Source organism: Antrostomus carolinensis, unplaced genomic scaffold (genome assembly GCF_000700745.2).
Source record: "Antrostomus carolinensis isolate BGI_N321 unplaced genomic scaffold, ASM70074v2 scaffold5394, whole genome shotgun sequence".
Taxonomy (NCBI): domain Eukaryota; kingdom Metazoa; phylum Chordata; class Aves; order Caprimulgiformes; family Caprimulgidae; genus Antrostomus; species Antrostomus carolinensis.
The window spans coordinates 7,841-20,134 of NW_010312754.1; the positions used below are offsets into that span (position 1 = coordinate 7,841).

Consider the following 12,294-nt stretch of genomic DNA (forward strand, 5'->3'; position numbering starts at 1 on the left):
TTGCTCTCAAATGACTGAAACTTGGGTTAGCAGGAGTCATTTCTGGTTTGAAGTGGCTGCTGGGAGGGAATGACTGCAAAACCTCTCAGAAAACTCCCTACCTAACATGCTTTCCATCAAACCAGCCTGCTTTTGAATTTCAGCCAGGGGTTTGCCCTGCACCATGTGTTTATAAGTGCCCCGCAGGCCACTGCAACTGGCTGCTTTGGGAGAAGCTGAAATACAAACTGAGGCCTCTTGGTGGAAGGTAAGTGTTGGGCAAGGCTGATTCCCATGTAACAACGGGGGCTGTACTGGGGCGGACCATGAATTAGACTTCCCGAGACAGGTCATAGGGTGTAGAGCTTAGAAAACAGTGGAAACCACTGTGAAGGCGACAGCAGAAATGCCCTTGCACCTGAGGAAGAGACAGTCTGGTCCCACTCTGATCTTGGGGAGCAAGTCAGGAAACCATCTTAATTAATAAACTGTAAAAACACCCATGAGAAAAGAAAATGCCTTTATTCTGAGAGATGGGGGCTCTTACATCTCAGCTTGTAATTTATTTTTTTCTAAGGCAGACATAAAAAGACTCCATAATTTATTCTTAGGACATCTGAATAGTTATTTATTGAGAAGCCACAGTTCTCACACTTTTACAACTGTCGGCTTGTATAAGGCAAAAAAAGCAAGATGGATCACTATTTTACACAGAAAGTAAAAGCTCTGGAGAGGGGGACTGATGGACATGCAGTTACTGGTCAAAATGCAATGTACATGACATATATAAAAATCATTGTGAAACAGAGGAATTGTAAATTATGGTTACAATCTACTGAAATAAATATTCAATATATTATTATAAACACATTTGTATAGTCTAAGATTGTAAATAAAGTTGTCTTTGTACATACACGGTTATTTGAAATTTAAATAAAAATGTAACATTTAGAGGAGCAAACGTCAACATAAAACAACTGCTTTGGACTTGTAATGTGGCATGATATATCCATAATGATAGGATTAATCTGGTGTGGCAATTAGAATGACTAATCCTTTGGGATGTAGCCTCTATGGAGTTAACTGCATATTGAAGGGAAGAGCCTGGTACATTAACAAGGATGCAGAGTGATTCAAACGGCTGTCTGGGTTTGTTTGTTTTCTGGTTTTTAAATGAACAGAGAGAACAAAAAAAAAAAAAATCAGTTGTAATTGCCTTGTTTTTCTTTTAAAAACAAAGCTGTTTTTTTATTAATTTTAAGCAGTTGGCATCCACAGAAGAGAAACAAAGAAATGAAAGGACTCGATTCACTCATCTTCACAACAATTTACCATCAATGTATATACAGTACATTAATGAAGCATTGTTTAAACTTTAATTATAACAGGGACACACCTAGCATATTTTCTATGTAGTTTTTTTCCATTAACAGTATTAAACAATGGTGCTCCATATTGCTTATGAACATATAGATATGAAATTAGGAAACCGATGAATCAAAGAGAGGTGCTAACCTTATTACCACACAGCTAACATGGCATTTGTATTGGTAAACTTCTCATGGGCATTTAGAGCTGACATAAAAATTCCTAATGTGGCTAACTGAGTTACAGACGAGGTACATGCACGGATACCAGGCGACCCCCAGCTGGTCCTCCAGGCCAGCTTCCCTAGTCATCCTCTTCATCTTCCTCATCGCTGTCCTTCATGGTGATCCCCTGGAGCCCTCCGCCTTCGCTGACCGACGCCGTGGCCTCCTCTACCGTCAGCCGGTTCCGGATGGTCTCGTAGGTTTTGCTGTTTAAGGTGGAATCCAGCACACCTTGCAATCGGAAATCCCGGTAGGTTTTCTAAAGCAGAGAGAGGCACGGAGAAGGAGGAGACAGCACAGAGGTCAGGGCTGACACCGGCTCCCCTGCGTCACTGCAAGAGTCAGCCCATGCCCCCACCCCTGGGGTTTGGGGCCACTGATGGAAGAGGCTGCAGGGCAGGCATCTCCACTGGCCACCGCTTTGCCGTGGCCCAGATCCCTTTAGAGTGCCTTGAGCAACAAATTATGGCTCTGACTCCAGCCCCACCTTTGCAGGGCCCGCAGGGTGGCCTCAAAGCAGGGATGGATGTACTGGGGGCTGCTCAGGGGAGCTTTGCATAAGGGAGGTTGGGGTCTAAAAAGACATCAAAGCAATAGCCAGGGGCTCTGCTCCAACTAACTCCCTGCTTCTGGATGCATTCCTCTGCCTGTAACGGCAGCTATTTTCCTTCATGCAGCAGAACTCTATCACCCATAACCACAGACGTGATTACACGTTCCTGGAATACTCTGTATTAAATAATCCTGCCTACAGTATTGGGATTAAATAAGCTAAGTCCAGGACACTGGGGAAAATTGTTGATGTATAAACATAAGCGCATGGCATACGTTTCTTAAATCTCCCTTTCTTCACCTAATTCTGAACCTGAGGTTGTATTTCCATGGTTAGCTACAGTTCCCCTCTTATTACAATTAATATATCTCATTTGAATTTATGTTTAAAAACTTCTCGACTCCACGACGTAAAACGGGCTTCAAAGTTCAATTAATTCTGCTCTGTGCTCTGTGTGGAAACATTTACTGTTCTGCTATTTCAGAAAGTCCTTGGATTTGTTGTAGCTACTTCTGAATGTACTATTGGTATAAATAAAGCACAAGGAAGAAAGCTTTCCTCAGCTAGCTGACAAGTAGAAATAATTTGTCTGTGCCTGTTGTTTTCAGTTATGAAAAGCACATTTAATACATTTCAGTTTTAATTTATTCATGCCTTCAATGTGTTCACTGCACACAAGACCATAAACATTACAAAATACTAGACCAAAAACCATTAGATAGAAACCTAAAATGATCAAAAATATATTTACCCCCTTCTGTGATCTTATTATTTCATGTAAACCACTGCGATTTCACACTGAAATAATTATCATTAGTCCAAGGCACGCACACACACACACACACACATATATACACATACACGTGCACTCAAGGAAAAAAATGTTCCTTTCAGGGTATGTTATCTCACCTTTGTGATCTCTTAAGAGTTGATTATATACACCCATTGTAAAAGAAACAACTTCAATTAACTATAAGAACAATCCTCATTTGCATTCTGATGATAAGCACAAGCTGTAGCTGGGCTTAAATGTTTCTAGTAAAACAATGTTAAAAACTTTTGGGTTTATTTAACCCATTTTAACACTGGAGTTCACTGGTGTTATCAATACCTGTGACAAACCATGTGTTTGTCCACAAAAAGGCTAATTTTTGGTGTGCTTATGGTACAAGTAGGTTCTAACAGCAATAAAGCTTTCCTTTTTCATGCAAGCGGTCACTTTGTTCTCATTTGCACACCTGTATTTTGCATCTCTGCATTTCAAGTTCCTCTTTATCCTTCACTACATGCCATACACACAAGTATCTTAATTTTTAAGAATCCTAATGAATGGCTTAATTTATTTGCTGGTGACAGTTTGCCCAAGAGAACATACATGCAATACACGCACGCTCCTTCCGACAGCAAGATGGGTATTGAAAACACATGGGACAATTACCTTTACTATCCTAATGAGAGTTTTCAGTTGGTAAATGTGAAGCTGCAGGTCCATGCGGTCTGTCAGCCAGGTGCAGACAACATTCATCGAGCTGGTGTACCATTGCTGCAAGAGAGACAGGACTTCTCCAGCGACCACGTTAAGGCAGCGTGCCGTGCCCTGAATAACCCAGCACCCAGTCAGCACCCACCTTGCCCACAGCCAGCCTGTTCATGGGATGTGACAGACTTAGAGGGGGAGACAGGCACCCTCTTTGACACAGAATTTCCATGCATAAGCTTTTGAATTTTACTAATAACAACAACAAACTTATTAGGAGAGGTAACAGCCACCAGCAACACCGCGAGGTTTTTGTAATCGGATTTTGCCATTGTTGGGACTTGCCAGCAGCGGTGTGCGTTGGGCCCAGTCCATTTTCTAACCCATCCTCCCCCCAGTGAGAGCACAGTCCTGCCTTTAAGTGTGTCAGACCCACACTCAAGCTACTTACCGTCTTGAAATTCAAACATAACCAGCCACGGGGCGAGTCTGGTTCCCTGATGGTAAGCGGAGGGGAGGCTCGTGCAGGGCAAGGTTGGGCTGCGGGTGAGGATGCTGGTGTCAGCACCTACAGACGCTGCCTGGGCTGCACGGGAAATGCTTTGGTTTCACCCTTACAATTATGAAAGATGGAAGAGCAGCAAACAAATGAGCTTGTTTCAAGCTGCTGAACTCACAGGGCCCCTCCAGGGGCTGAAATTTTGCTGCTTGTCTGTGAAAAAGGCTCGCAGCTACGTGGCAGCAGCCTGCCAGCCCTGCGGTGCAGGAAGTCTCCGGTGGGCTGTGGATCAGTGCCCTGCTCATGCAGGGCTGGCATTTTCTCGAGCAGTGAGCCCTCAAGAAAAGGAAAAGCAGGAGCTATAGCAGGGAGGGGATCACAAAAACTTCCCCACAGCACTCAGTATAACAGTTGATTACAAAGTGGTCTGCATACAGACACCCATTGCTGGTCTGTGTATGCACAGTCACACTCTTCCTTTGCAATCTCTCTTACACAAGCACATGCAGAGATCAAAACCTATACTCCAGATCAGCTGCAATTAATCTAGAACCAGTTAAAGATTAAAAAAAAAAAACAACAACAAAACAAAACAAACTACTGGACCAGTTTATAAAAATCCTGATTGAGTGCCAGCCAGGTTAGTCTGAGATGCAGCTCCCTCCCAACTCACCTAAGCCCTTCCATCAGCCTAAGGCAGGTATTATCACCTCCTTCACTGCACCTTCAGGTGGGGTCTCTTATGCAGAAATGTGCCCTCCTCCCTCCAGCTGCTGAAGCTGCCAGGGAACAGAGATGACTGAACGCAGCAAAACTGAGGCCAGTCACCTATTACCCTCTGTCCTTCCACACTGGCTGAGATGCCAGTGCCTGCCTGTGAGCAGAGCAGAGCATGGCACTGCTGGACGTGCGGCTCCAACACCGTAAGGTGTCACTGGCTTTGCTGGTAGCACCATGGCCACAGGCACCAATGTCCTGGGGCACCCACAAGCCAAGTGCACGAGCTGACACAAGGCTGACCAAAGCAAACAAGTTGAGTCCAAGTGAAACCAGCCCAGCATCACAAAAATGTGGGCTCAACACATTATTGAACCGCAAGGTAACGCACCCAGGAGTTGCCACCCAGAGCAGACAGTGGAGGTTAGTCATGCTGCACACAGAAGGGTTTTTCCCTCACCTCCATGAAGATGTTCCTGTACTTGTATTTCTACAACACCTCTTAATAAAATGGAGGAAATAATAAAGGGATGGAAGAGTCACCAAAGAAAAGGCATGTGGTGATCTCTTGATTGATGCTTACACCTTGTGCAACTTGTGGCAGAGATTACTGCTGGCCCTTCATCTCCTGGACAGAGACCTGGCAAGAGCTAAGAGCTCGAATGAAACTAATTGAGATAGGCAAGCAGGAGCTCGCTCCGTAACAGCAATCAAGCTCAGATACTGTTAGCTGTCACTTGAGATCCTGATGTCAGATTAGGGTTGAATTGTGAGTGAAGCACCCTGGTTAGCTGGTGTAGGCCTGACCAGCATAGTAGACACGAAGGTCTGGTGGGTCTTCATACCTTCCAGTCCCTCAGACTAGTCTGAGAGGTCAGAGCATCCCTGGATATCCCCAGAGAGCTGTCACTGGGGGATCTGCCTGGGTTGCCTTTAATACCGGGGGCCCACCTGGGCGAAACGAGAGAGAAACCGTTAATGTTTAAAATGTTACTTTTCTGCAATCGCCACACTTAAATGAATCACACTCTCGAGTGACATTAGCTGTGACCCAGGGCTGTGCTGGCACACAGATGCCCAGGTCACCCAAACGCCTCCTTCCACCACCTCTTTAAATCAGAACCCACAGAGGAACGAAGCGACCGTATGTTACATACACACGCCCTCTCCCTTCCACTGCGGCCTCTCGTCTTCCACAAAACGATCTGCCCGGTGTTCATGTCACCTTTAAATGAGATGAGAAGTCCCTAGCGGGGGCAGGTGTTGCCATTTCTGTTTGTCCTGCACCACACACACCTACCTGGCTGCATGGATCCAAACCAGAAATTATAACCTCTGCCTGGAGGTTATCAACAAGGGGACTTTGGTGCTGCAAGACCTTCAGATTAAGCAAAACGAAACATTTTGCTGTGTTTCTGGTAGGCACTCCAACACGCTGGATTCTAGGAAGATGCAAACTCCTCCTACGAATCTGAATTGTACCCCTCTCCTCTCGAGCACCGGCTGACAAGGGCTCAGCCAGGCGTACTGCTCGGCTGCGTGAAAGGAGCTCTCTTTCTCAAAGCTAAGCTACTCCAAAGACTTTCCGCTTTATGAGAAAAAGACAAAGTCTAATTCATTGATCTTGATACACAAAACCGTCACGTCACTTCATAGAGCACACACCAACTGCTGAATTTAAGCCCTGCATATTCATAAAAATAAGTTAGCCCATAAATTAAATGTTCCCTTTAGCTATCACTAGTGTTGATGTGCTATAAGACGCACAAGCCCTCTGATTCATGACTAACCTACCAAAGAAGATAACATTTGCATATGATTATATTATTAAAAAAACCCCAACAACAACAAAGCCAAATGCTCCAAAAAGGAAACGTGATCTTTTCAGACAAAAGAGCTCAGTGTGGTCCTGTTGGGACACTGGCCACCTTGCTCCCCCCGTGTGCAGGTCTGCTATTCCCTGAAGGGCAGTGGGGCACATGCTGGGGACAAGGGGTTCCTTGGGGGCTGCAGCACTGCAACTTGTCCCCATACACAAGGTGCAGAGAGCACAGCCCAAATACTGAACATGGGGCTGCAACACATTTCAGGCACATTTCTGGAGCCTCAGGGCCAGCTGAGCTGTGGCATGGGCACACCAAAGTAACCAGTATAAATATATTTTCTCAGAACTCCTCACACCTGGTTGTAAAGAATGAGCAGACCTCACTGATGCTCCCAGGTCCGTGGACCTCAACTCCACATATCTCCCTGCTGCACACACACGTTAGTGATGCTAGCTGGCATCCCTGTCTGCCACAGAGGACAATTTACACTCAGTCTGGGGGCACAGGCTGAGGAATGGCTGCAGAGGGTGCATCCCAATGGATCCACAGTGGATGCCACGCATCCCCCCGGACATCAGCAGGGAAGGGATGAGGCTCCCATGGAGGCATGCCACAGCCTCCACTGCCTGCTGCATGGCGTGAGCTGGCTAACAGCAGAGGAAATGCAAACAGCCGCCCTTTGGGTGCTGTCAGAGCCCACTAACAGCAAGTAAACACCATATTTGCACAACCAAGAAGTTAATCCCTCTTTCAGGTTAGTGTTCCTGTTCCCCTTCTGTCTCTCACAGTGACCCTCATTGCTGGGTGTTAGCCTGGGAGGATGAGGTGGGCCATGGGCTGGCTGGGATGCTCCTGGACAGGCATTAGAGGAGCTGGAGCACGCCAAGGGATGGGCTTCCACAGCTGCCCATCCAACACCCCAACCAGCTTGGGCAATAAGCTTCCTCATTCCCCCCACCACTTTTTTTTTTTTTTTTTTTAAAACAAAAGAATGATAAATAAGTTGCTGAAATAGCAACTTTGTCTCTGAATACATCAATTGCAAAAATCGATACGAATAAATCTGCAAGTAACACACTGAGTGTGGCACACTAATAAAAAAGCAAAAAAAAAAAGCAAAACACAAAAAAAAAGCCCTGTGCTGGGTTCCTGCGCTTTCCGGGAGGTGGTGTCATTACACATACCCAAGAACATCTGCAAACCCCCGTCTTCTTTGGTGTGAGCTGAATGGAAGCATGACCTCCTGTTCCTTGCCATGAACCTTGAGTTCACACTCATATTTTACATGTTACAGGAAGCCACAGCTCACCCCAGGGGTGCTGCAAACAGAATCTCGTAAGCCAGATGCAACACTGCTTCTTAAGGCACCTGAAGGAGCTGTATTCTTCATTCAAAAGCTTACATACTAGTAGCTTAAGGTCACTTCAGCTTTTGTAAAGAGTGGGACAAAACCAGGAATGCTTATAGGGCTGGGTTGTCAGCAGGGTAGCAGAGGGATTACAAGGAACCTGTGACTCTGCCTCTTTCTGCCTTTACTGGTAGTTTTTTTGTGTGTGAACAAGTGCCATACAACAGATTGAGGCTGGTATAAAGGCCTGGGACTGTGCAAGAGCACCCCGCTGAGCCTCAGCTGTGCTTGCAATTAGCAATAGGCATGAAATGATTATTGTTGTGGTGGCTGATGGCAATCTGAAGTGACAAGTTTTATGGGGGAAGTTGTAGTAGGGATGTTCAGCAAGTTTCTGCAAACCATTAATCGAAGGCTGCAGCGCAGTTTAGTCAAAGCTATTTTATGTCATTCCAAAGGTCTCACAAGGATGCTGAAAGAATATTTTTCTGCTCTCAGTGCCTTGGAACAGAGTTTTTCTAGGTCAGGGATTCTTTACTCCCCTATTTAGTGTCAAAAATACCCATTTGCCTCAAATTAGCAGAAAGCTTGTAGTTAAGGGCTGGAGATTAGGCATACAAATTTACTCAGCAGGTGACTGCTGGGTGGATTTGGGGGTTGAGAAGTCTTTAAAACTGACTACAAGACATTATATACTTCTGACAAAAGAACATAGTAATCCTACCTGCTTGCTTTAACCACTGTTGTTTGTCCATTATTATGTCCTTTAATGCTCATAAGAGCAAAACTACTGGTGATACTACTCAATTACCATAGTAACTCTCCCCTATGACCTCTCATTTCAGTACTCGCTTTCCAACCAGAACCAATCCAAGCAGGGCAAATCTATTTAAAACCATTACATACATTGCACAAGGAGGCTCCGAACGCCGGCTGGTTCCCTCTCTTTGTCCGGGAAACAGACTTGTTTTGAAATGCTGAAAGGCAGCTTTGAAATGAAGCCTTGAATTCAAGGTGTTTCAAAAGGTGAGGGACTGGGTGCTGGGCGGCTGCCTCTGCAGCATCCCTGAGCCGGCCAGCACGGAGCGAGGGGACCACAGGGGTGGGAAGGGAGAGAGGAATGTGCTGACTGGGAGTCTTATTAAAGGAAAATTGAACCTGCTCTCAGGCAACAGACCTCTCTCAAAGTGACTCGATTAGCCAGGAAAAAAAAAAAAAGAATTAAAAAATTACCGACTCTTTGTATGTGGTGATGTGTCCCCGTCCAATGGGCCAGAAGCTGAGCTGGTGGAAGCACAGTGGGGCTGCACTGATTTACCACTGCTGACAGCCATGTGACAGCCGACAGAGCCGTGTCCATCCCCATCCTGGGTGGCTCTGAGATCAAATTCAGTATTCGGTGTTGTCACATGCATCCACGGCAGCCACCTCCCCTTGGCATGTGTCATCTCCACAGGGAAGACAGGGGTGCAGCCACAGCAGCTCAGGACCCTGCTTTCCGAGGACCAGCTCTGCCAGTGCTGTGTGAAGGCTTCCCCGGTGTATGGGAGCAGGAGCTCTTCTGGTGAAGTCTGCCTGCCCAAGGGACCCTGCTCCTGCGTTTGCTCACGATGTGCCCTGTACACACACAGCCAGGTTTGTACACGCGATGCCGTCTGCAGGCCTGCAACCCAAAGCCTGGGCGGCTTGATGGCAGTCATGGAAGCACCACTCTTGTCCCTCTGGTCTTCTGTGGCCACCAAGGTGTTCCTCTCCACCTTCCCTTAATATTTCTTCCACTGTTGATCTCAGGCTGTCATTGCAATTACAAAAACTTGGTGAAGACAGTAAGCATGAAGCCCAGAGCCTCGTGGCCAATGCAGTTCCCTACTCTTTTCTTAAAAAAAAAAAACCAAACTAAAAGAGATGTTCCCAGCAAGTCTGAACGTACATGGCAGCATATGGGATTCCAGTTCGAGAGCCTCCTCCAAAGGTCAGCTCAGCCAGGATGCTGGATGCGGATGAGAGCGGTGATGGGACAAAGCGTGTCTCCTGCCCTGCTCCCAGCCTGTGCTAGCAAGGTCTTGGCCAGGCTGCAGAGCTGACCCCTGGCTATTTCTCAGGCCGTGTTTTGGAAACCTGGGCTTTGTTTGCTGCAGAAGGTGACATGCCATCCCCCAGGCTGACCCTACAGCCGGGAGGGTGGGAAAAAAGCGAGGACAGGGCCTTGGTGACACAAGTCTGTCTGAAACTCTTGAGCTAAGAGCCCCTGAAAACACAGGTTTTCTGGAAGACAAGTGAAGACCTGACATGCAGCCATCCCCATCCCAGGCATTCATCAACTTTTCTTCCTACTACTCCACAAACACCATCCTCTGCGCCGGGAGACCAGAAAAGCCATCCCAAGGCAGCTCAGCATTTTGAGCTACAAAACCTGCTCCAGCCCAGAAGGCCAAACCTGCTGCGGGGTCAGGGGCTCAGCCCCACACGCAAAGAGCACCTGGCTCGGTCATGTCCTGGCCGTGGCCACGGGTGGCATCAATAATAACCCAGTGACTCTTTTGCTTTACACCTGCTAAGGATTTGGCCCATTCCTCCAAGCCTGGCAGGGGCTGAGGCTCAGGGGACTGAGTGCTGTGTCCCTGTGAGTGCCTGGGTTTTCCAGAAGCAAAGAAATTGGTGTGACATTGCCCACGTTACAGAAATGAAGTTTAGTGGCTGTGTAAGCACAGCTAACCAGAAAATAAGCAATGAGTTAATATCACAGGCATTGATCACTAGTCTTACAATTAATGCTTCTAATAAAAAAAAAAAAAAGCTCCCCCTTTTTATTCAACAGAATAAGAAATTAAACACTTGTGGGCTCATTCTAAAGAATGAATGAAATTGAATAAGCTACCTAGCACTTGAGATTCCCAGCGAGTGCTTGAATAGAGCAAACCTCCTGAGTTGAATGGATTGCCTTTTGGGACCAATTTGTCTCTTTTCACTCTTTATTCCTCCTTTTTTGCTGACAGATGTACAAAGGCGGAACTGCGCTGTGCAGCTTAGCTACATGCACCCACAGCAGCTGTCACTTTTGTCGAGCAAGTTAATCAAGCAAATGCCACCATATCCCACTTTCTATAAGGAACAACATGTTATAGACAGTAGTCTTGGGAGACGGGGAGGGAGGGAGAGAGACTTTATTTTAACTTTGAGTAGCTGGTATTTTTTTTTTTCCCCTCTGTGTGTAAAAAAAAAAGGGGGGGGGAAAAAACCTCAGCCAAACCTGGTAGCACAAGCTGACACTTTTGTTTTCTCGTAGAACAAATATTTAATATGATTTTAACTCTAATTTGTACTAAAGGGAGAGCTGTCCGCTTTTAATTAAATTTAAGGGACTTAAGGGACACGGTTAAAAAAGAAATGGAAGCTTTTTGTTTGCGTTAACGCTTGTTGATAATAATATATTGATTGTCAATTGCTAAGCCCAAAAGATTAGTGTAGTAAATACTATTATCTGAATGCCACAAGTGAAGTGCTAGCTTCCCGTCCCTGCTTTTCCCTTTGTGAGGCAGTTTGAATCACTGGTTGTTATTTATACATTTTCTTTGATAAAACCAACTTGTGTGGCTGATTTTTTTTTTAAACCCTGCCTCATTAAGTGCATAATAGCATTTATGTGTGGGGCTTTCTGCTTTTTAGCCTTTCAAGCTTAAGCTTATATTCCTCTCTCACAACCATGTTTCAAAACTTGGGATGTTCACAAACAATTGGATACACACCAATATTGTATATATCAGATGCTCTCTTGCTATTGCCAAAGACTAGAAAATAACAGAACATTATTCACAAAGAGTAAATAAATAGTTATCGTCCTGCTACACACGCCAGATAATAAGGCTGTCCGATCATTAGGTGGCTTTTCTAGCGCACATAATTCTTTAAGCGCGTATACTCTTGTTAGGTATGCAAAAGTCGACATCAAAAGTAGGTCTCTGGGTGTAGCTCTACAGAGCACACAACAGCAAAGCACCGAGAGGGCTCCAGGCAGCCCTCTGTTTGCCATCAGAGAGGTAATTCCCCCCTCAAATTCACACACTTTTGAAAGTATCTTCTCTTTCAGAAAATAAATCTAAGTTTTGGGAACAGATTGCAGTGTGCTAATTTAACTTCTCTGCGGGGTCTTCGGCTTGGTATGTAAATGGGAAGTGTTTGGGATACGTGAACTCTTTGCCAAACTCCGGACTCTGCGCCTGCACCTCGAATGCACGGGCAAATCCTCCATCAGCCGTGCTTGGCAGGGCTCTGCCTGCACCCGGGCAAGCCGTCCTCACAAGAG

At 45.9% G+C, this 12,294-nt stretch overlaps 1 protein-coding gene across 7 annotated transcripts in view; it reads right to left on the reverse strand.

Moving 5' to 3' along the window:
- Positions 1-482: 482 nt before the first annotated feature.
- CADPS (calcium dependent secretion activator) overlaps positions 483-12,294 on the reverse strand; it is a 176,209-nt gene continuing 164,397 nt past the window's right edge. For 6 of the 7 annotated variants that reach the window (XM_029084776.1, XM_029084775.1, XM_029084770.1 and 3 more), the window contains 2 exons: positions 3,563-3,667; positions 1,204-1,830 (listed from right to left, as the gene is read on the reverse strand). In XM_029084776.1, the coding sequence (XP_028940609.1) occupies positions 1,651-1,830; positions 3,563-3,667 (285 nt within the window). In that variant the 3' untranslated portion in view covers positions 1,204-1,650. Of the gene's footprint in view, positions 1,831-3,562; positions 3,668-12,294 lie in introns of all 7 variants that reach the window. The other variant, XM_029084774.1, reaches the window with a different exon arrangement.